Source organism: Oncorhynchus masou, chromosome 13, assembly GCF_036934945.1.
Source record: "Oncorhynchus masou masou isolate Uvic2021 chromosome 13, UVic_Omas_1.1, whole genome shotgun sequence".
Lineage (NCBI taxonomy): Eukaryota > Metazoa > Chordata > Actinopteri > Salmoniformes > Salmonidae > Oncorhynchus > Oncorhynchus masou.
Genome location: NC_088224.1, coordinates 96,245,784 through 96,269,887, shown reverse-complemented (window position 1 = coordinate 96,269,887; position 24,104 = coordinate 96,245,784). Strand labels below are relative to the sequence as shown.

Genomic DNA, 24,104 nt, shown 5'->3' with positions numbered 1-24,104 from the left:
AGGTAAGGCAATAAATAGGCCATAGAGGCGAAAATAATTACAATTTAGCACTGGAGTGGTAGATGTGCAGATGATGATGTGCAGGTAGAGATACGGGGGTACAAAAGAGCAAGAGGATAAATAACAATATGGAGAGGAGGTAGTTGGATGTGCTATTTACAGATGGGCTGTGTACAGGTACAATGATCGGTAAGCTGCTCTGACAGCTGATGCTTAAAGTTAGAGAGGGAGATATGAGTCTCCAGCTTCAGTGATTTCTGCAGTTCGTTGCAGTCATTGGCAGCAGAGAACTGGAAGGAAAGGCGGCCAAAGGAAGTGTTGGTTTTGGGGATGACCAGAGAGATATACCTGCTGGAGTGCGTGCTATGGGTCGGTGCTGCTATGGTGACCAGTGAGCTGAGATAAGGCGGGGCTTTACCTTGCAGAGACTTATAGATGACCTGGAGCCAGTGGGTTAGGCGACGAGTATGAAGCGAGGGACAGCCAACGAGAGCGTACAGGTCGCAGTGGTGGGTAGTATATGGGGCTTTGGTGACAAAACGGATGGCACTGTGATAGACTGCATCCAGTTTGCTGAGTTGAGTGTTGGGGTCTATTTTGTAAATGACATCGTCGAAGTCGAGGATCGGTAGGATAGTCAGTTTTATGATGGTATGTTTGGTGCATGAGTGAAGAGTCAATAGGAGACAGAACATTCACCTCAGTCAATAGGAGACTGAACATTCACCTCAGTCAATAGGAGACTGAACATTCACCTCAGTCAATAAGAGACATTCACCTCAGTCAATAGGAGACTGAACATTCACCTCAGTCAATAGGAGACTGAACATTCACCTCAGTCAATAGGAGACTGAACATTCACCTCAGTCAATAGGAGACTGAACATTCACCTCAGTCAATAAGAGACATTCACCTCAGTCAATAGGAGACTGAACATTCACCTCAGTCAATAGGAGACTGGACATTCACCTCAGTCAATAAGAGACATTCACCTCAGTCAATAAGAGACTGAACATTCACCTCAGTCAATAGGAGACATTCACCTCAGTCAATAGGAGACTGAACATTCACCTCAGTCAATAAGAGACTGGACATTCACCTCAGTCAATAGGAGACTGAACATTCACCTCAGTCAATAAGAGACATTCACCTCAGTCAATAGGAGACATTCACCTCAGTCAATAGGAGACTGAACATTCACCTCAGTCAATAAGAGACATTCACCTCAGTCAATAGGAGACATTCACCTCAGTCAATAGGAGACTGAACATTCACCTCAGTCAATAGGAGACTGAACATTCACCTCAGTCAATAAGAGACATTCACCTCAGTCAATAGGAGACATTCACCTCAGTCAATAAGAGACTGGACATTCACCTCAGTCAATAGGAGACTGAACATTCACCTCAGTCAATAGGAGACTGAACATTCACCTCAGTCAATAGGAGACTGAACATTCACCTCAGTCAATAAGAGACTGGACATTCACCTCAGTCAATAAGAGACATTCACCTCAGTCAATAGGAGACTGAACATTCACCTCAGTCAATAAGAGACATTCACCTCAGTCAATAAGAGACTGAACATTCACCTCAGTCAATAAGAGACATTCACCTCAGTCAATAAGAGACTGGACATTCACCTCAGTCAATAAGAGACATTCACCTCAGTCAATAGGAGACTGAACATTCACCTCAGTCAATAAGAGACATTCACCTCAGTCAATAAGAGACTGGACATTCACCTCAGTCAATAAGAGACATTCACCTCAGTCAATAGGAGACTGAACATTCACCTCAGTCAATAAGAGACTGGACATTCACCTCAGTCAATAGGAGACTGGACATTCACCTCAGTCAATAGGAGACTGAACATTCACCTCAGTCAATAAGAGACATTCACCTCAGTCAATAAGAGACATTCACCTCAGTCAATAGGAGACTGAACATTCACCTCAGTCAATAAGAGACATTCACCTCAGTCAATAAGAGACTGAACATTCACCTCAGTCAATAAGAGACTGAACATTCACCTCAGTCAATAAGAGACATTCACCTCAGTCAATAAGAGACTGGACATTCACCTCAGTCAATAAGAGACTGAACATTCTGCAAAAAAACATACAACAATTAGCTGCCACAAACTAGTTCAGCACCGGGGATTAAACCTCTAGTTTAGTTTCATGTCAAACAGCAGTTACCGAGCCAAAGCTATCTCGCACAGGCATCCTCTGCAATGTGTTGAGAAAAAGCCCCGCTGTTCACTGCAGTTGCATCGATGCGCTCTCTACAGAGGAAGAGGCGAAGCGAGAGGTTTCACTCCCGCCAAAAGCTGTCCACAATAAGCCCTGTGGCTTAAACTTGTCACCCACCCTCCCGACTCTTATTGTTAGGGCGGAGACATAAGCATCTTGTTTTCTGTGACCCATTTTAAACTGTTGGTGTTAAACTGACAGCCATACCCAGTTTCTGCCTCTGCGTATGTTAGTGACCAGATCAAATAAGCCAAAGTATAAGTATAAAATACAAATTGGATGCTAAATGTAGCCTTTTCTAATAATTATTTTTCTAGGTCAGTTTCACACTTTCACCCCCCCCCCCTCCAAAACCTCACTGCTAGCTCACAAGACATGAGTTGATTGACAGTTCGCTGGTCCAATCAGAGGGCCGAGTGTGCATGTCACTAGCCAATTAGTGTGATACTGTCTCTGACTGAGTTGAGACTGTGCCACAAAATGAGTGACAAAACATTACAAAACCTGGCCAGAATGTTGTCAAGTTATTGTCTCAAGTTATTTTATTTTCTGTCAAGTTTCAAGTCATCACATTTGTGACTTGAGTCGGACTCGAGTCCAAGTCATGTGACTCGAGTCCAAGTCATGTGACAAAATGATGAAAATGTCCAATTAGCAGAAGTGTGGACTCGAGTCACATGACTTGGACTCGAGTCCACACTTCTGCTAATTGGACATTTTCATCATTTTGTCACATGACTTGGACCCGAGTCACATGACTTGGACTCAAGTCCACACTTCTGCTAATTGGACATTTTCATCATTTTGTCACATGACTTGGACTCGAGTCACATGACTTGGACTCAAGTCCACACTTCTGCTAATTGGACATTTTCATCATTTTGTCACATGACTTGGACTCGAGTCACATGACTTGGACTCAAGTCCACACTTCTGCTAATTGGACATTTTCATCATTTTGTCAACTTAACAGAATTATTCCAACCTCATAGTGTGGAAATATATACACTGAGTTTACAAAACATTATGAACACCTGCTCATTCCATGACATCGACTGACCAGGTGAATCCAGGTGAAAGCTATGATCCCTTATTGATGTCACCTGTTAAATCCACTTCAATCAGTGTAGATGAAGGGGAGGAGACGGGTCAAAGAAGGATTTTTAAACCTTGAGAGAATTGCGACATGGATTGTGTCTGTGTGTCATTCAGAGGGTGAACGGGCAAGACAAAATATTTAAGTGCCTTTGAACGGGGTATGTTAGTAGGAGCACCGGTTTGTGTCAAGAACTGCAAAGCTGCTGGGTTTTTCACACTCAACAGTTTACCGTGTGTATCAAGAATGGTCCACCACCCAAAGGATATACAGCCAACTTGACACAACAGCGTTGGAGTCAACATGGTCAGCATCCCTGTGAAATGCTTTCGACACCTTGTAGAGTCCATGCCCTGAAGAATTGAGGTAGTTCTGCGGGAACATTTTTGACGACACTGGGCTTACAAAAACATTTATGGACAGCTTTATTACGATAAATTTTTTATGAATCACTAATCACATTAAATAAATCATTTTCAGGAAAAAAAAGTTTTTATATTTAACGAGGCAAGTCAATTAAGAACAAATTCTTATTTCCAATCACGGCCTACCAGGGAACAGTGGCTTAACTGCCTTGTTCAGGGACAGAACGACAGATTTTTACCTTGTCATCTCAGGGATTTGATCTTGCAACCTTTCTGTTACTAGTCCAACAACACTCTAACCACTAGGCTACCTGTTCTAACCACTAGGCTACCTGCTCTAACCACTAGGCTACCTGCTCTAACCACTAGGCTACCTGCTCTAACCACTAGGCTACCTGCTCTAACCACTAGGCTGCCTGCTCTAACCACTAGGCTACCTGCTCTAACCACTAGGCTACCTGCTCTAACCACTAGGCTACCTGCTCTAACCACTAGGCTACCTGCTCTAACCACTAGGCTACCTGCTCTAATCACTAGGCTACCTGCTCTAACCACTAGGCTACCTGCTCTAACCACTAGGCTACCTGCTCTAATCACTAGGCTACCTGCTCTAACCACTAGGCTACCTGCTCTAACCACTAGGCTGCCTGCTCTAACTACTAGGCTACCTTCTCTAACCACTAGGCTACCTGCTCTAAACACTAGGCTACCTGCCTCTAACCACTAGGCTACCTGCTCTAACCACTAGGCTTCCTGCTCTAACCACTAGGCTACCTGCCTCTAACCACTAGTCTCCCTGCCTCTAACCACTAGGCTAACTGCCTCTAACCACTAGGCTACCTGCTCTAACCACTAGGCTACCTGCCGCCCCCCTAACCACTAGGCTACCTGCTCTAACCACTAGGCTACCTGCTCTAACCACTAGGCTACCTGCCTCTAACCACTAGGCTACCTGCTCTAACGACTAGACTACTTTCTCTAACCACTAGACTATCTTCTCTAACCACTAGGCTACCTGCCTCTTACCTACTCTAACCACTAGGCTACCTGCTCTAACCACTAGGCTACCTGCTCTAACCACTAGGCTACCTGCTCTAACCACTGGGCTACCTGCTCTAACCACTAGGCTACCTTCTCTAACCACTAGACTACCTTCTCTAACCACTAGACTACCTTCTCTAACCACTAGGCTACCTGCTCTAACCACTAGACTACCTTCTCTAACCACTAGACTACCTTCTCTAACCACTAGGCTACCTGCCTCTAACCACTGGGCTACCTGCTCTAACCACTAGGCTACCTGCCTCTAACCACTGGGCTACCTGCTCTAACCACTAGGCTACCTGCTCTAACCACTAGGCTACCTGCCTCTAACCACTGGGCTACCTGCTCTAACCACTAGGCTACCTGCTCTAACCACTAGGCTACCTGCCTCTAACCACTAGACTACCTTCTCTAACCACTAGACTACCTTCTCTAACCACTAGGCTACCTGCCTCTAACCACTGGGCTACCTGCTCTAACCACTAGGCTACCTGCCTCTAACCACTGGGCTACCTGCTCTAACCACTAGGCTACCTGCTCTAACCACTAGGCTACCCTGCCGGAATGACTTTGTCAAAGCAACAAAATAACTATGGCTTTACAAAGATGGTGAAAACTAGGAGAAAATGTTGGGGGTTAAGTGGGTGAAAATATTTCCAGAAGTCACAGAAGGTCAACAGAGGGACATGTCTGAAGTTTAACAAGCTTTTATTCATTCAAAGTGGTTCAAATTAAAGGGCACTTCATTTAATATACCAGGCATTTAAAATGCAATATTTGTGGACACTTAAAAAGGTAGTATTTTCATGGAACGATCCAGGTGACAGTCGTGATCAGTGAGCTCCCTCTCAGATTTAACTAATAACCCAATCCCCATGGTGACATTCACAAATCACAATAATTTGTGATGCAATTAAAAGCATTATGTGGTTTCACCAGAAGGGATAATGGTTGTTGATAGCTAGTTGCCTGGCTTTTGGAGGACAATGACTTGCAGACAGTAGACAGGAAAACATCCGCAGCTTGTATGTGAGGTTCATGTGAAATGTCAGAATAATTGTAGAGAGAATGATTTTTTTCAGCATATATTTCTTTCATCACATTCCCAGTGGGTCAGAAGTTTACATACACTCAATTAGTATTCAGTAGCAATGCATTTAAATTGTTTAACTTGGGTAAAACGTTTCGGGTAGCCTTCCACAAGTTGGGTGAATTTTGGCCCATTCTCGCACATGCTTTTTTCAGTTCAGTTCAAATTATCTAAAGGATTGAGGTCAGGGCTTTGTGATGGCAACTCCAATACTTTCACATTGTTGTCCTTAACTTCTCTAGGGGGGAAGCATTCGGAATTTTGGATGAAAAGCGTGCCCAAATTAAACTGCCTGCTACTCAGGCCCAGAAGCTAGGATATGCATATAATTAGTAGATTTGGATAGAAAACACTCTAAAGTTCCAAAACTGTTAAAATAATGTCTGTGAGTATTACAAAACAGAACTGATATGGCAGAAAACCCAGGGAAAATCCATCCAGGAAGTGCTATTATTTTGAAAGGCTGTTTTTCCATTGAAAGCCTATCCACCATACAAAGACTTAGGACCCAGTTCACGATCTCTATGGCTTCCTCTACATGTGACCAGTCTTTAGACATTGTTTCAGGCTTTTACTGTGAAAAATAAGGGAGCTGCAGCACTTTCAATCAGTGGCCAGTGGAAATTTCCATTCATCAGTCATGCGTCTGATCAGGAACGCGCCTTTCTTGTTTCTCCTTTCCTATTGACGAAGCTTTTGTCCGGTTGAAATATTATTTATTATTTATGACAAAAACAACCAGAGGATTGATTTTAAACATCGTTTGGCATGTTTTTACTAACTTTTATTGTACTTTTTAAAATCTTTTAGTCTGGAATTAGTGCACACTCCTTCTGCATTCGGATTACTGGACAAAATGCGGGAACAAAAAGGAGGTTTTTGGTCATAAAGACATTATCGAACACTTGTCTATGATGGAGACCTGGGAGTGCCACCAGATGAAGATCATCAAAGGTAAGTGATTAATCTTGATGCTATTTCTGACTTTAATGACTCTCTCCTTGTTTGGAAAATGGCTGTATGGGTTTCTGTGGCTAGGTGCAGACCTAACATAATCGCAAAGTGTGCTTTCTACGTAAAGCCTTTTTGAAATCTGACACAGCGGTTGCATTAAGGAGAAGTTTATCTATAACTCCATGTTTAACACTTGTATAGATTATCAATGTTTATGATGAGTATTTCTGTAATTTGATGTGGCTGTCTGCACTTTCACCGGATGTTTGTTTGAGACAATGCATTTCTGACCATAACACGCCAATGTAAACTGAGATTTTTTTATATAAATATGAACTTTATCGAACAAAACATACATGTATTGTGTAACATGACGTCCTATGAGTGTCATCTGATGAAGATCATCAAAGGTTAGTGATTCATTTTATCTCTATTTCTGCTTTTTGTGACTCCTCTCTTTGGCTGGAAAAATGGCTGTGTTTTTCTGTGACTAGGTATTGACCTAACATAATTGCATGGTGTGCTTTCGCAGTAAAGCCTTTTTGAAGTCAGACAACGTGGTTGGATTTACAAGAAGTTTATCTTTAAAATGGTTTGTAATATGTTTGAGGAATTTTAATTATGGGATTTCTGTTGTTTTGAATTTGGCGCCTTGCAATTTCACTGGCTGTTGTCGAGGTGGGACGCTACCGTCCCACTTGTACCAGAGAGGTTATTAAGCCATTTTCCCTTTGGAAGACCCATTGGCGACCAAGCTTTAACTTCCTGAACTTGCGTACTATTGTTTGTACAGATGAACATGGTACCTTCAAGCGTTTGGAAATTGCTCCCAAGGATGAACCAGACTTGTGGAGGTCTACAATTTTTTTTGAGGTCTTGGCTGATTTCTTTTGATTTTCCCATGATCTCAAGCAAAGAGACCCTGAGTTTGAAGGTAGGCCTTGACATACATCCACAGGTACACCTCCAATTAACTCAAATTATGTCAATTATCCTATCAGAAGCTTCCATGACATCATTTTCTGGAATTTTCCAAGCTGTTTAAAGGCACAGTCAACTTGGCGTATTTAAACCTCTGACCAACTGGAATTGTGATACAGTGAATTATAAGTGAAATAATCTGTCTGTAAACAATTGTTGGAAAAATGACTTGTGTCATGCACGAAGTAGACGTCCTAACCGACTTGCCAAAACTATAGTTTGTTAACAAGACATTTATGGAGTGGTTGAAAAACGAGTTTTAATGACTCTAACCTAAGTGTATGTAAACTTCTGATTTCAACTGTACGAGATTTATATACTGTTTTATAGGTTATATAGAAGATAAATACTATTATATAGACTATATATACTATTATATAGAAGATATATACTATTATATAGAAGATAAATACTATTATATAGAAGATATATACTATTATATAGACTATATAACATATTATATAGAAGATAAATACTATTATATAGACTATATAGAAAACATATACAATTATATAGACTCTATATACTATTATATAGATGATAAATACTATTATATAGACTATATATACTATTATATAGAAGATAAATACTATTATATAGATGATAAATACTATTATATAGACTATATATACTATTATATAGAAGATATATACTATTATATAGAAGATATACACTATTATATAGAAGATAAATACTATTATATAGATGATAAATACTATTATATAGAAGATATATACTATTATATAGAAGATACATACTATTATATAGAAGATATATACTATTATATAGACTATATAAACTATTATATAGAAAATACATACTATTATATAGGCTATATAAACTATTATATAGACTATATATACTATTATATAGAAGATATATACTATTATATAGACTATATAAACTATTATATAGAAGATATATACTATTATATAGATGATAAATACTATTATATAGACTATATATACTATTATATAGAAGATATATACTATTATATAGAAGATACATACTATTATATAGAAGATATATACTATTATATAGAAGATATATACTATTATATAGACTATATATACTATTATATAGAAGATACATACTATTATATAGAAGATATATACTATTATATAGAAGATATATACTATTATATAGACCATATATACCATTATATAGACTATATATACTATTATATAGAAGATATATACTATTATATAGACTATATATACTATTATATAGATGATAAATAATATTATATAGACTATGTAAACTATTATATAGAAAATACATACTATTACATAGAAGATATATACTATTATATAGACTATATATACTATTATATAGACTATATAAACTATTACATAGAAATACATACTATTATATAGACTATATAAACTATTATATAGACTATATATACTATTATATAGACTATATATACTATTATATAGACTATATATACTATTATATAGAAGATATATAGTATTATATAGACTATATATACTATTATATAGAAGATATCTACTATTATATAGACTATATATACTATTATATAGATGATAAATAATATTGTATAGACTATATAAACTATTATATAGAAAATACATACTATTATATAGAAGATATATACTATTATATAGACTATATATACTATTATATAGACTATATATACTATTATATAGAAGATATATACTATTATATAGACTATATATAATATTATATAGATGATAAATACTATTATATAGACTATATAAACTATTATATAGAAGATATACTATTATATAGAAGACATCTACACTATGAAATAACACATATGGAATCATGTAGTTACCAAACAAGTGTTAATTAGACAAATCAAAATATATTTTATGTTTGAGATTCTTCGAAAGTAGCCACCCTTTGCCTTGATGACAGCTTTGCACTCTTGGTATTCTCTCAACCAGCTTTATGCGGTAGTCACCTGGAATGTATTTCAATTAACAGGTGTGCCATGTTTAAAGTTAATTTGTGGAATTTCTTTCCTTCTTAATACGTTTGAGTCAAACATTTGTGTTGTGTTGGTACACAGAAGATAGCCCTATTTGGTAAAATGCCAAGTCCATATTATGGCAAGAACAGCTCAAATAAGCAAAGAGAAACGACAGTCCATCATTACTTTAAGACATGAAGGTCAGTCAATCTGGAAAATTTCAAGAACTTTGAACTTTTCTTCAAGTGCAGTCGCAAAACCCATCAAGCGCTATGATGAAACTGGCTCTCATGAGGACCGCCACAGGAAAGGAAGACCCAGAGTTACCTCTGCTGCAGAGGATAAGTTCATTAGAGTTACCAGCCTCAGATATTGCAGCCAAAATAAATTCTTCACAGAGTTCAAGTAACTGACACATCTCAACATCAACTGTTCAGAGGAGACTGCGTGAATCAGGCCTTCATGGTCAAATTGCTGCAAATAAACCACTACTAAAGGACACCAATAAGAAGAAGAGACTTGCTTGGGCCAAGAAACACGAGCAATGGACATTAGACTGGTAGAAATATGTCCTTTGGTCTGGAGTCCAAATTGGACTCTGTTGGTCTGATGTGTCTTTGTGAGACTCAGAGTAGTGTGTGGTTCCCACCATGAAGCATGGAGGAGTGGTGTCATGATGTGGGGGGGGGGGGGGGTGCTGTGCTGGTGACACTGTCAGCGATTTATTAGTATTCAAGGCACACTTAACCAGCATGGCTACCACAGCATTCTGCAGCGATACGCCATCCCATCTGGTTTGGGCTTAGTGGGACTATCAGTTGGTTTTCAACAGGACAATGACCCAACACACCTCCAGACTGTGTCAGGGCTATTTGACCAAGAAGGAGAGTGATGGAGTGCTGCATCAGATGACCTGGCCTCCACAATCACCCAACCTCAACCCAACTGAGATGGTTTGGGATGAGCTGGACTGAAGAGTGAAGGAAAAGCAGCCAACAAGTGCTCAGCATATGCGGGAACTCCTTCAAGACGGTTGGAAAAGCATTCCAGGTGAAGCTGGTTGAGAGAATGCCAAGAATGTGCAAAGCTGTCATCAAGGAAAAGGGTGGCTACTTTGAAGAATCTCAAATATAAAATATATGTTGATTTGTTTAACACTTTTGGTTACTACATGATTCCATATGTGTTATTTCATAGTTTTGATGTCTTCACTATTATTCTACAATGTAGAAAACAGTAAAAAATAAAGGAAAACCCTGGAATGAGAAGGTGGATCCAAACCTTTGACTGGTTCTGTATATATATTGAAAATATCCACTATTTGAAATGGAAATGCTTGGAAGGGTGATTCTGTATGTCTGTTCTGGCAGCCTTGAAGGAGGAACCACTGGGGGCTGGGTTCAGAGGCTCCCCATGGGGGAAACAATATGGAGACGCACACAGGAGAGGAGAGTCCCATGGAGATTTGGGCATGAGTACACACACACACACACAGACACACACACACACACACACACACACACACACACACACACACACACACACACACACACACACACACACACACACACACACACACACACACACACACACACACACACACAGAGGACATTATTCTCGGGGGAGGAGGCCCAGATAGGAAAAATGTATCCCACAGGACACCCATCACTGGAGCGATGTCAATATTACTGGATGGTAACAAATTGGTCATGGCACGCGGCAATACCTCAAGGTATCAAGGTACTGAGTAGCACCTGGGCTGCATCCCACATGGCTGAGTATTTCCTATTTGGTGGACTGATACAGGGCCCAGAGGGCTCGATATACTGCAGGGAATAGGGTTAGAGACACAGGGCCCAGAGGGCTCTATATACTGTAGGTAATAGTGTTAGAGACACAGGGCCCAGAGGGCTCTATATACTGTAGGTAATAGGGTTAGAGACACAGGGCCCAGAGGGCTCTATATACTGTAGGTAATAGGGTTAGAGACACAGGGCCCAGAGGGCTCTATATACTGTAGGGAATAGGGTTAGAGACACAGGGCCCAGAGGGCTCGATATACTGTAGGGAATAGGGTTAGAGACACAGGGCCCAGAAGGCTCAATATAGCGAATAGGGTTAGGGACACAGGGCCCAGAGGGCTCTATATAGGGAATAGGGTTAGAGAGACAGGGCCCAGAGGGCTCTATATAGGGAATAGGGTTAGAGAGACAGGGCCCAGAGGGCTCTATATAGGGAATAGGGTTAGGGACATAGGGCCCAGAGGGCCCGGAGGGCTCTATATAGGGAATAGGGTTAGAGGCACAGGGTCCAGAGGGCTCTATATGGAGAATAGGGTTAGGGACACAGGGCCAGAGGGATCTATATAGGGAATAGGGTTAGAGAAACAGGGCCCAGAAGGCTCTACATACTGTAGGGAATGGGGTTAGAGACACATGGCCAAGAGGGCTCTATATAAGGAATAGGGTTAGAGCCACAGGGCGGCACAGAGGGCTCTATATACTGTAGGGAATAGGGTTAGAGACACAGGGCCCAGAGGGCTCTATATACTGTAGGGAATAGGGTTAGAGACACAGGGCCCAGAGGGCTCTATATACTGTAGGGAATAGGGTTAGAGACACAGGGCCCAGAGGGCTCTATATAGTGAATAGGGTTAGAGACATAGGGCCCAGAGGGCTCTATATAGTGAATAGGGTTAGAGACACAGGGCCCAGAGGGCTCTATATAGTGAATAGTGTTAGAGACACAGGGCCCAGAGGGATCAATATACTGTAGGTAATAGGGTTAGAGACACAGGGCCCTATATAGAGAATAGGGATATGGACAGGGCCCAGCGGGCTCTATATACGGAATAGGGTTAGGGACACAGGGCCCAGAGGGCTCTTTATACTGTAGGGAATAGGATTAGAGACACCGGGCCCAGAGGGCTCTTTATACTGTAGGGAATAGGGTTAGAGACACAGGGCCCAGAGGGCTCTATATAGGGAATAAGGTTAGGGACACAGGGCCCAGAGGGCTCTACATAGGGAATAAGGTTAGGACACAGGGCCCAGAGGGCTCTATATAGGGAATAAGGTTAGGGACACAGGGCCCAGAGGGCTCTACATAGGGAATAAGGTTAGGGACACAGGGCCCAGAGGGCTCTATATAGGGAATAAGGTTAGGGACACCGGGCCCAGAGGGCTCTATATAGGGATTAAGGTTAGGGACACAGGGCCCAGAGGGCTCTATATAGGGAATAAGGTTAGGGACACCGGGCCCAGAGGGCTCTATATAGGGAATAAGGTTAGGGACACCGGGCCCAGAGGGCTCTATATAGGGAATAAGGTTAGGGACACAGGGCCCAGAGGGCTCTACATAGGGAATAAGGTTAGGGACACCGGGCCCAGAGGGCTCTATATAGGGAATAAGGTTAGGGACACCGGGCCCAGAGGGCTCTATATAGGGAATAAGGTTAGGGACACAGGGCCCAGAGGGCTCTACATAGGGAATAAGGTTAGGGACACCGGGCCCAGAGGGCTCTACATAGGGAATAAGGTTAGGGACACCGGGCCCAGAGGGCTCTATATCGGGAATAAGGTTAGGGACACAGGGCCCAGAGGGCTCTACATAGGGAATAAGGTTAGGGACACAGGGCCCAGAGGGCTCTATATAGGGAATAAGGTTAGGGACACCGGGCCCAGAGGGCTCTACATAGGGAATAAGGTTAGGGACACCGGGCCCAGAGGGCTCTATATAGGGAATAAGGTTAGGGACACAGGGCCCAGAGGGCTCTATATAGGGAATAAGGTTAGGGACACAGGGCCCAGAGGGCTCTATATAGGGAATAAGGTTAGGGACACAGGGCCCAGAGGGCTCTACATAGAGAATAAGGTTAGGGACACCGGGCCCAGAGGGCTCTATATAGGGAATAAGGTTAGGGACACCGGGCCCAGAGGGCTCTATATAGGGAATAAGGTTAGGGACACAGGGCCCAGAGGGCTCTACATAGAGAATAAGGTTAGGGACACCGGGCCCAGAGGGCTCTACATAGGGAATAAGGTTAGGGACACAGGGCCCAGAGGGCTCTATATAGGCAATAAGGTTAGGGACACCGGGCCCAGAGGGCTCTATATAGGGATTAAGGTTAGGGACACAGGGCCCAGAGGGCTCTATATAGGCAATAAGGTTAGGGACATAGGTTATAGGGTCCCATTTGGGATGAAAGGACTGTCCTGTATAGGTTATAGGGTCCCATTTGGGATGAAAGGACTGTACTGTATAGGTTATAGGGTCCCATTTGGGATGAAAGGACTGTACTGTATAGGTTATAGGGTCCCATTTGGGATGAAGGGACTGTCCTGTATAGGTCATAGGGTCCCATTTGGGATGAAAGGACTGTCCTGTATAGGTTATAGGGTCCCATTTGGGATGAAAGGACTGTCCTGTATAGGTTATAGGGTCCCATTTGGGATGAAAGGACTGTACTGTATAGGTTATAGGGTCCCATTTGGGATGAAAGGACTGTCCTGTATAGGTCATAGGGTCCCATTTGGGATGAAAGGACTGTACTGTATAGGTTATAGGGTCCCATTTGGGATGAAAGGACTGTACTGTATAGGTTATAGGGTCCCATTTGGGATGAAAGGACTGTCCTGTATAGGTCATAGGGTCCCATTTGGGATGAAAGGACTGTACTGTATAGGTTATAGGGTCCCATTTGGGATGAAAGGACTGTCCTGTATAGGTTATAGGGTCCCATTTGGGATGAAAGGACTGTCCTGTATAGGTTATAGGGTCCCATTTGGGATGAAAGGACTGTCCTGTATAGGTTATAGGGTCCCATTTGGGATGAAAGGACTGTACTGTATAGGTTATAGGGTCCCATTTGGGATGAAAGGACTGTACTGTATAGGTTATAGGGTCCCATTTGGGATGAAAGGACTGTCCTGTATAGGTTATAGGGTCCCATTTGGGATGAAAGGACTGTCCTGTATAGGTCATAGGGTCCCATTTGGGATGAAAGGACTGTACTGTATAGGTTATAGGGTCCCATTTGGGATGAAAGGACTGTACTGTACAGGTTATAGGGTCCCATTTGGGATGAAAGGACTGTACTGTATAGGTTATAGGGTCCCATTTGGGATGAAAGGACTGTACTGTATAGGTCATAGGGTCCCATTTGGGATGAAAGGACTGTCCTGTATAGGTTATAGGGTCCCATTTGGGATGAAGGGACTGTCCTGCCATCCTGAGGCCTGGACTCAGACCAGGTCAAGCTGGGTTTGATCTGATAGGCCCTGGTCTAAAGTAGTGCACTACATAGGGAATAGTGTTTCATTTAGAACACATTGTTCTTATCACTCTTCCTTATTACACCCAGCTGTCCTCAGCATTATGGTCATTATAATGGCCTTTTAGGATCTGACCTATTCTTTCTTATTGACTAAACAGCTATGAAAGCTTATCATTTCACGGTAAAAGGCTGGGACGCTGAGTGACACTCTGTCTAGGGATCGGCTGTGAGCCTAATGTGTGGCTGGCTGGGTGGCTGTTCGATCCAGCTGTAACTACAGCCGTCCAAGACAACAACAACCTGTTTAATTATTCACACTGGACTCCGAGGCAGCAGGCGATATGAAGGGCTGATCAACGAGGGAACCAGAGCACGCCTTGTCTGTCTACTCTCTGCCTGGCTGTGAGGGAAGATGTAAGGCAGAGATGAAATCAATGGTCTCTTGGTGGTGGAGGAGAAGAAACAATGAATCTCTCTAATGGCAGCCAGGACAATTACCAGAGGCGTTTAGGCATGACTCTGTTTCTCACTGTCTGTTTCCCCCATCTCCGGGCCGAGGGGCTGGACTAGGTCGCCATACCCCAGACAGAGGGGCCACTGGGCCATGATCTGGTCTGATAACTGGGTAGCTCCTTAGGGAGTCTGGAACTCTGCTAACAGGTTGGTTACTATCTGATAGGAAAGACAGAGGGAGAGGTATGAGGATGAGCAGGGATGGAGTGGATGGATTGATGGAGAGATGGAGGGATAGATTGATGGAGGGATGGAGTGGATGGATTGATGGAGAGATGGATTGATGGAGAGATGGAGGGATGGATTGATGGAGGGATGGATTGATGGAGAGATGGAGGGATGGATTGATGGAGAATGGAGGGATGGATTGTTGGAGGGATTAATGGAGGGATGGATTGATGGCTGAATGGAGGGATGGATTGATGGCAGGAGGGATTAATGGAGGGATGGGTTGATGGCTGAATGAAGGGATGGATTGATGGCTGAATGGATTAATGGAGGGATGGATTGATGGCTGGAGGGATGGATTGATGGCTGAATGGAGGGATGGATTGATGGCTGAATGGATTAATGGAGGGATGGATTGATGGCTGAATAGATTAATGGAGGGATGGATTGATGGCTGAATAGATTAATGGAGGGATGGATTGATGGCTGAATGGATTAATGGAGGGATGGATTGATGGCTGAATGGAGGGATGGATTGATGGCTGAATGGATTAATGGAGGGATGGATTGATGGCTGAATAGATTAATGGAGGGATGGATTGATGGCTGAATAGATTAATGGAGGGATGGATTGATGGCTGAATAGATTAATGGAGGGATGGATTGATGGCTGGATGGAGGGATGGATTGATGGCTGGATGGATTGATGGCTGGATGGCTGAATGGATTAATGGAGGGATGGATTGATGGCTAGATGGAGGGATGGATTGTATTGGGATTTATCCAGTACATATGTGCCCATTATACATTTCGTAGCAGTCAGCAGGATGAGTGTACTCTATAAGTGTATCTGGGTCGTTAGACACCATTAGATATGCCCCTGTCTGGGTCGTTAGACACCATTAGATATGCCCCTGTCTGGGGAGTGAACGTGTCTGGTTGTTTTTGTACCAGTGCCATGGCTCTAGTGTTTCTATGCCCTAATGTGAAACCAAACTGAAATTAGTGCAAGGCAAAAAGATGACGGTGGCCAGAGGGGGTTAATCATTAACATAAAGAGGAGTTACTATGTGAGGTAAGGATGAACCCTGTTTAAAAAGTGTGTGCCAATGATGGAAAGGGAGCTACTATGTGATGTAAGGATGAACCCTGTTTAAAAAGTGTGTGCCAATGATGGAAAGGGAATTACTATGTGATGTAAGGATGAACCCTGTTTAAAAAGTGTGTGCCAATGATGGAAAGGGAGCTACTTCATGAACCAGCTCAGCTTATATTACATTGTAATAAAGTCCATTTGAACTCACAGGCTCTGCTATTGGACAACTATTATTGACTGAATATTTCCACGACAATTGATGGCTGGATGGATTGATGGTTGGATGGAGGGATGGATGGATGGTTGGATGGAGGGATGGAGGGATTGATGGTTGGATGGAGGGATGGATTGATGGCTGGATGGAGGGATGGATTGATGGCTGGATGGAGGGATGGATTGATGGATGGAGGGATGGATTGATGGCTGGATGGAGGGATGGATGGCTGGATGGAGGGATGGATTGATGGCTGGATGGAGGGATGGATTGATGGCTGGATGGAGGGATGGATTGACAGACGGAGAGACAGGTGAGTGATTGTCAGGTAGAGTAGGGTGTGTTACCTTGAAGCTGAGGAAGAGTGGATGGATGGATGGGAGCGACAGAGATATGAGTGAGGATTGGAGGGATGGATGACTGAGTGTCCAGTACAGTAGTGTAGACTGCGTTATATTACCTTAGTGCTGTCCCACTCCTGAGCGTTGATCTGTGTTCTGACTAGCTCGTAGGACGGCTCCATGGTATCAGTAGAGGGTTTACGGTAGCCTGGTATAACGTTGTACAGCTGGAAGCCAAACGTCACCAGCCAACTGTTGACATCTGGGGAAAAAGGGATGAGATAAATACATTTCAAATACACAGTACAGGCTTATCATTATCATACACACATACCACAATGTATTGTAGACCCTGGAAACACTATGATCTGAGGAGTCAAATCAAAACCTGTTGCAGAGAATATCTAGTACACACTAGAAGGCTGTCCAAAAATCCACTCCATGCTTACAGTCAGGACACTTGATTGGTCTCAGGCCTTGGACAAGCTAGCTGTGATTAGTACTTGAATAGCGCTGGATAGACATCTTCAGGAGAAGAGACACATCCCCAGAAACAGCTTTAAATCACATCCCCAGAAGAGCTTTAAATCACATCCCCAGAAGAGCTTTAAATCACATCCCCAGAAGAGCTTTAAATCACATCCCCAGAAGAGCTTTAAATCACATCCCAGAAGAGCTTTAAATCACATCCCAGAAGAGCTTTAAATCACATCCCCAGAAGAGCTTTAAATCACATTCCAGAAGAGCTTTAAATCACATCCCAGAAACAGCTTTAAATCACATCCCAGAAACAGCTTTAAATCACATCCCAGAAAGAGCTTTAAATCACATCCCAGAAGAGCTTTAAATCACATCCCAGAAAGAGCTTTAAATCACATCCCAGAAACAGCTTTAAATCACATCCCAGAAGAGCTTTAAATCACATCCCAGAAGAGCTTTAAATCACATCCCAGAAACAGCTTTAAATCACATCCCAGAAGAGCTTTAAATCACATCCCAGAAGAGCTTTAAATCACATCCCAGAAACAGCTTTAAATCACATCCCCAGAAGAGCTTTAAATCACATCCCAGAAACAGCTTTAAATCACATCCCAGAAGAGCTTTAAATCACATCCCAGAAACAGCTTTAAATCACATCCCAGAAGAGCTTTAAATCACATCCCAGAAACAGCTTTCAATCACATCCCCAAAAGAGCATAAAAGTGGGACTGAAGCAGAGTACATATTGAGTCATTTGTTATGTCAACCCCCCCAATAGCTCTATTCGTTATGGGCAGTAGAGTTATTCTCTGGGTTCCACGTTTAGGCACCTATTCAGTTATTCACGGCTGCATTGTGGCACCTGACAGAGCTGTTTTAAATAAGGATTTTTATTTTTTTGAAGACAATGAATGGACCAATCAGCTGAATGGAAATGTCAGAGCCATCAATCACAATGCAGCCCGAGAAACCTCTCTGGTGAGGGAGCTGCGGCTCCGTTCCAAATGGAACCCTGTTCACTATATAGTGCACTACTTTTGACCAGTACATTATGTAGGGAATAAGGTGACATTTTGGGACGCACATTTTTATCTGACAGGAAGAAACCACTGTGGTTATATCTAACAGGCTACTTAGCATTCCTCCTTCAGTCTAATGGAGGGCCATAGAACTGATCTGAGATCTGTGGAAAGGTCTCTGACATGCTCCTTCAGTCTAATGGAGGACCATAGAGCTGATCTGAGATCTGTTGAAAGGTCTCTGACATGCTCCTTCAGTCTAATGGAGGACCATAGAGCTGATCTGAGATCTGTTGAAAGGTCTACTCTGTGATATTGACAGCTCTTTGTCATAATTTAAATGACTGATATCCATACCCATTGCTTCTTGAAGAAGTAGAGTGCCTGGCCTAACCTAGCTCTGTCTAGTAGCAGCATGGATACTACAGACAACAGCATGGGTACTACAGACAGCAGCATGGGTACTACAGACAGCAGCATGGATACTACAGACAGCAGCATGGACACTACAGACAGCAGCATGGGTACTACAGACAGCAGCATGGACACTACAGACAGCAGCATGGGTACTACAGACAGCAGCATGGGTACTACAGACAGCAGCATGGGTACTACAGACAGCAGCATGGGTACTACAGACAGCAGCATGGGTACTACAGACAGCAGCATGGGTACTACAGACAGCAGCATGGGTACTACAGACAGCAGCATGGGTACTACAGACAGCAGCATGGGTACTACAGACAGCAGCATGGGTACTACAGACAGCAGCATGGGTACTACAGACAGCTGCATGGACACTACAGACAGCAGCATGGGTACTACAGACAGCAGCATGGGTACTACAGACAGCAGCATGGGTACTACAGACAGCAGCATGGGTACTACAGACAGCAGCATGGACACTACAGACAGCAGCATGGGTACTACAGACAGCAGCATGGGTACTACAGACAGCAGCATGGGTACTACAGACAGCAGCATGGGTACTACAGACAGCAGCATGGGTACTACAGACAGCAGCATGGGTACTACAGACAGCAGCATGGGTACTACAGACAGCAGCATGGGTACTACAGACAGCAGCATGGGTACTACAGACAGCAGCATGGGTACTACAGACAGCTGCATGGACACTACAGACAGCAGCATGGGTACTACAGACAGCAGCATGGGTACTACAGACAGCAGCATGGGTACTACAGACAGCAGCATGGGTACTACAGACAGCAGCATGGGTACTACAGACAGCAGCATGGGTACTACAGACAGCAGCATGGGTACTACAGACAGCAGCATGGGTACTACAGACAGCAGCATGGGTACTACAGACAGCAGCATGGACACTACAGACATCAGCATGGGTACTACAGACAGCAGCATGGGTACTACAGACAGCAGCATGGGTACTACAGACAGCAGCATGGGTACTACAGACAGCAGCATGGACACTACAGACAGCAGCATGGGTACTACAGACAGCAGCATGGACACTACAGACAGCAGCATGGGTACTACAGACAGCAGCATGGGTACTACAGACAGCAGCATGGGTACTACAGACAGCAGCATGGGTACTACAGACAGCAGCATGGGTACTACAGACAGCAGCATGGGTACTACAGACAGCAGCATGGGTACTACAGACAGCAGCATGGGTACTACAGACAGCAGCATGGGTACTACAGACAGCAGTAGTGTGCTGACCCTGGATCAGTTTAGTCAGCCACACAATCAAATCAAATATATTTGTCACATACACATGGTTAGCAGATGTTAATGCGAGTGTAGCGAAATGCTTGTACTTCAAGGTCCGACAATGCAGTAATAACAAACGAGTAATCTAACTAACAATTCCTAAACTACTGTCTTATACACAGTGTAAGGGGACAAAGAAAATGTACATAAGGATATATGAATGAGTGATGGTACAGAGCAGCATAGGCAAGATACAGTAGATGGTATCGAGTACAGTATATACATATGAGATGAGTATGTAAACAAAGTGGCATAGTTAAAGTGGCTAGTGATACATGTATTACATAAGGATGCAGTCGATGATATAGAGTACAGTATATACGTATGCATATGAGATGAGTAATGTAGGGTATGTAAACATTATATAAAGTGGCATTGTTTAAAGTGGCTAGTGACACATTCCCATCAATTCCCATTATTAAAGTGGCTGGAGTTGAGTCCGTGTCAGTGTGTAGGCAGCAGCCACTCAATGTTAGTGGTGGCTGTTTAACAGTCTGATGGCCTTGAGATAGAAGCTGTTTTTCAGTCTCTCGGTCCCAGCTTTGATGCACCTGACCTCGCCTTCTGGATGATAGCGGGGTGAACAGGCAGTGGCTCGGGTGGTTGTTGTCCTTGATGATCTTTTTGTCCTTCCTGTGACATTAGGTGGTGTAGGTGTCCTGGAGGGCAGGTAGTTTGCCCCCGGTGTTGCGTTGTGCAGACCTCTAGGATCAGTTTAGTCAGCCACGCAATGGCCCATATTCACAGTTTCTCAAAGTAGTGTGCTGATCGAGGATCAGTTTAGTCTTTCAGATCATAATGAAATGATAATGAACAGGGGGACCTCTAACTGACAAGCGTTATCAACACGGGCCAATGTCCTTACATACAGGCAGACAGTCCAAACAACCCCACCAGAACAGTCTTACTGTAGACCAGAACAGTTCTCTTACTGTAAACCAGAACAGTTCTCTTACTGTAAACCAGAACAGTTCTCTTACTGTAAACCAGAACAGTTCTCTTACTGTAAACCAGAACAGTTCTCTTACTGTAAACCAGAACAGTTCTCTTACTGTAGACCAGAACAGTTCTCTTACTGTAAACCAGAACAGTTCTCTTACTGTAAACCAGAACAGTTCTCTTACTGTACACCAGAACAGTTATCTTACTGTAAACCAGAACAGTAGTCTACTGTAGACCAGAACAGTTCTCTTACTGTAGACCAGAACAGTTATCTTACTGTAAACCAGAACAGTAGTCTACTGTAGACCAGAACAGTTCTCTTACTGTAGACCAGAACAGTTATCTTACTGTAAACCAGAACAGTAGTCTTACAGTAGACCAGAACAGTTGTCTTACTTTAGACCAGAACAGTTGTCTTACTGTAGACCAGAACAGCAGTATTACTGTAGACCAGAACAGCAGTATTACTGTAGACCAGAACAGCAGTATTACTGTAGACCAGAACAGTAGTCTTACTGTAAACCAAAACAGTTGTCTTAATGTAGACCAGAACAATACACTTACTGTAGACCAGAACAATACACTTACTGTAGACCAGAACAATACACTTACTGTAGACCAGAACAGTAGTCTTACTGTAGACCAGAACAGTAGTTTTACTGTAGACCAGAACAGTAGTCTTACTCTAAACCAGAACAGTTGCAGCATTGTGACTGCTTTCTCTCTCTCATTCTCTCATTCATTCCATAACCATTTCTCTGCCAATATATACACAATAATTCCTCCCTCCCTCCCTCCCTCCCTCCCTCCCTCCCCTCCCTCCCTCCCTCCCTCCCTCCCTCCCTCCCTCCCTCCCTCCCTCCCTCCCTCCCTCCCTCCCTAGACTGACCTGTCATGTAACACTTGGTCTCCAGGCTGTTGCTGAGAGGGTTGTTGTTCTTGAACATGTACAGGTTGAAAGGGACTATGTTGTTAGCGTTCAGCCTGCTCCACACCTCATGGTCCGGCGTGGTCCATCGCCCGGCCATGGTATCGTAGTCCCTCCGGCCCATATGTACCAGGCGGCTCAGGGGCTCATACAGACCCCCCTGGTACCCCAGGATGAGGTGGAAGCTTGGGTTGGAGTCCAGGTACACCTCCCCGAAAGCAGTGTGGAGGATCTGCTTGATCATCAGGCCAGAGCCACTGAAATAAAGAAAACCAAAATGAGTCGAAGGGGGTACTTCCTTAATGACACTCTGTTCCCTGTATAGCGTACCCCTGTTCCTCCATTCAAAGGATGTTCTTTCAAGAGCAGCAATCATTTCGGACAAATTACGTCACTGTATAAAACAAGAAACAGAAACACTTCCGTACGACAATGAAGGAATCATCTAATATATTCCGAACCAGTCAAACGTTTGGACACACCCACTCAAGGGTTTATCTTGATTTTGACTATTTTCTACATTGTAGACTAATGGTGGAAACAACAAATCTATGTATCTACATTTTCTTTAAACAAATCCTTCAAAGGAGCCACCCTTTGCCTTGATGACAGCTTTGCACACTCTTGGCATTCTCTCAAGAACAGCTCCAATAAGCAAAGAGAAATGACAACACATCATTACTTTAAGACATGAAGGTCAGTCAATCAGGACAATTTCAAGAACTTTGAACGTGTCTTCAAGTGCAGTCGCAAAAACCGTCAAGCGCTATGATGAAACTGGCTCTCGTGAGGACCGCCACAGGAAAGGAAGACCCGGAGCTACCTCTGCTGCAGAGGATAAGTTCATTAGAGTTACCAGCCTCAGAAATTGCAGCCCAAATAAATGCTTCACAGAGTTCAAGTAACAGACGGATCTCAACATCAACTGTTCAGAGGAGACGAGAATCAGGTCTTCATGGTCCAATTGCTGTAAAGAATCCACTAATAAAGGACATCAATACGAAGAAGAGACTTGCTTGGGCCAAGAAACACGAGCAATGGACTTTAGACTGGTGGAAATCTGTCCTTTGGTCTGATTAGTCCAAATTTGAGACTTTTGGTTCCAACCGCCGTGTCTTTGTGAGACGAACACAGATTTCTGGTTTCCACCATGAAGCATGGAGAAGGAGGTGTGATGGTGTTGGGATGCTTTGCTGGTGACACTCTCTGTGATATATTTAGAATTGAAGGCACACTTAACCAGCATGGCTACAACAGCATTCTGCAGTGATACACCATCCCATCTGGTTTACACTTAGTGGGACTATTGTTTTTCAAGAGGACAATAACTCCAAACACACCTCCAGGCTGTGTAAGGGCTATTTGACCAAGAAGGAGAGTGATGGAGTGCTGCCAAGAGGAGAGTGATGGAGTGCTGCCAAGAGGAGAGTGATGGAGTGCTGCCAAGAGGAGAGTGATGGAGTGCTGCCAAGAGGAGAGTGATGGAGTGCTGCCAAGAGGAGAGTGATGGAGTGCTGCCAAGAAGGAGAGTGATGCAGTGCTGCCAAGAGGAGAGTGATGGAGTGCTGCCAAGAGGAGAGTGATGGAGTGCTGCCAAGAGGAGAGTGATGGAGTGCTGCCAAGAGGAGA

General features: G+C 43.3%; 1 protein-coding gene across 1 annotated transcript in view; it reads right to left on the bottom strand.

The window, feature by feature from the left end:
• The window catches only part of tenm4 (teneurin transmembrane protein 4), a 716,895-nt gene that overhangs the window by 18,939 nt on the left and 673,852 nt on the right, over positions 1-24,104 (bottom strand). The window contains exons 36-37 of the mRNA XM_064985425.1: positions 22,437-22,732; positions 17,468-17,610 (exon numbers count right to left, since the gene is read on the bottom strand). Coding sequence (XP_064841497.1) covers positions 17,468-17,610; positions 22,437-22,732 — 439 coding nt within the window. The remainder of the gene's footprint in view (positions 1-17,467; positions 17,611-22,436; positions 22,733-24,104) is intronic.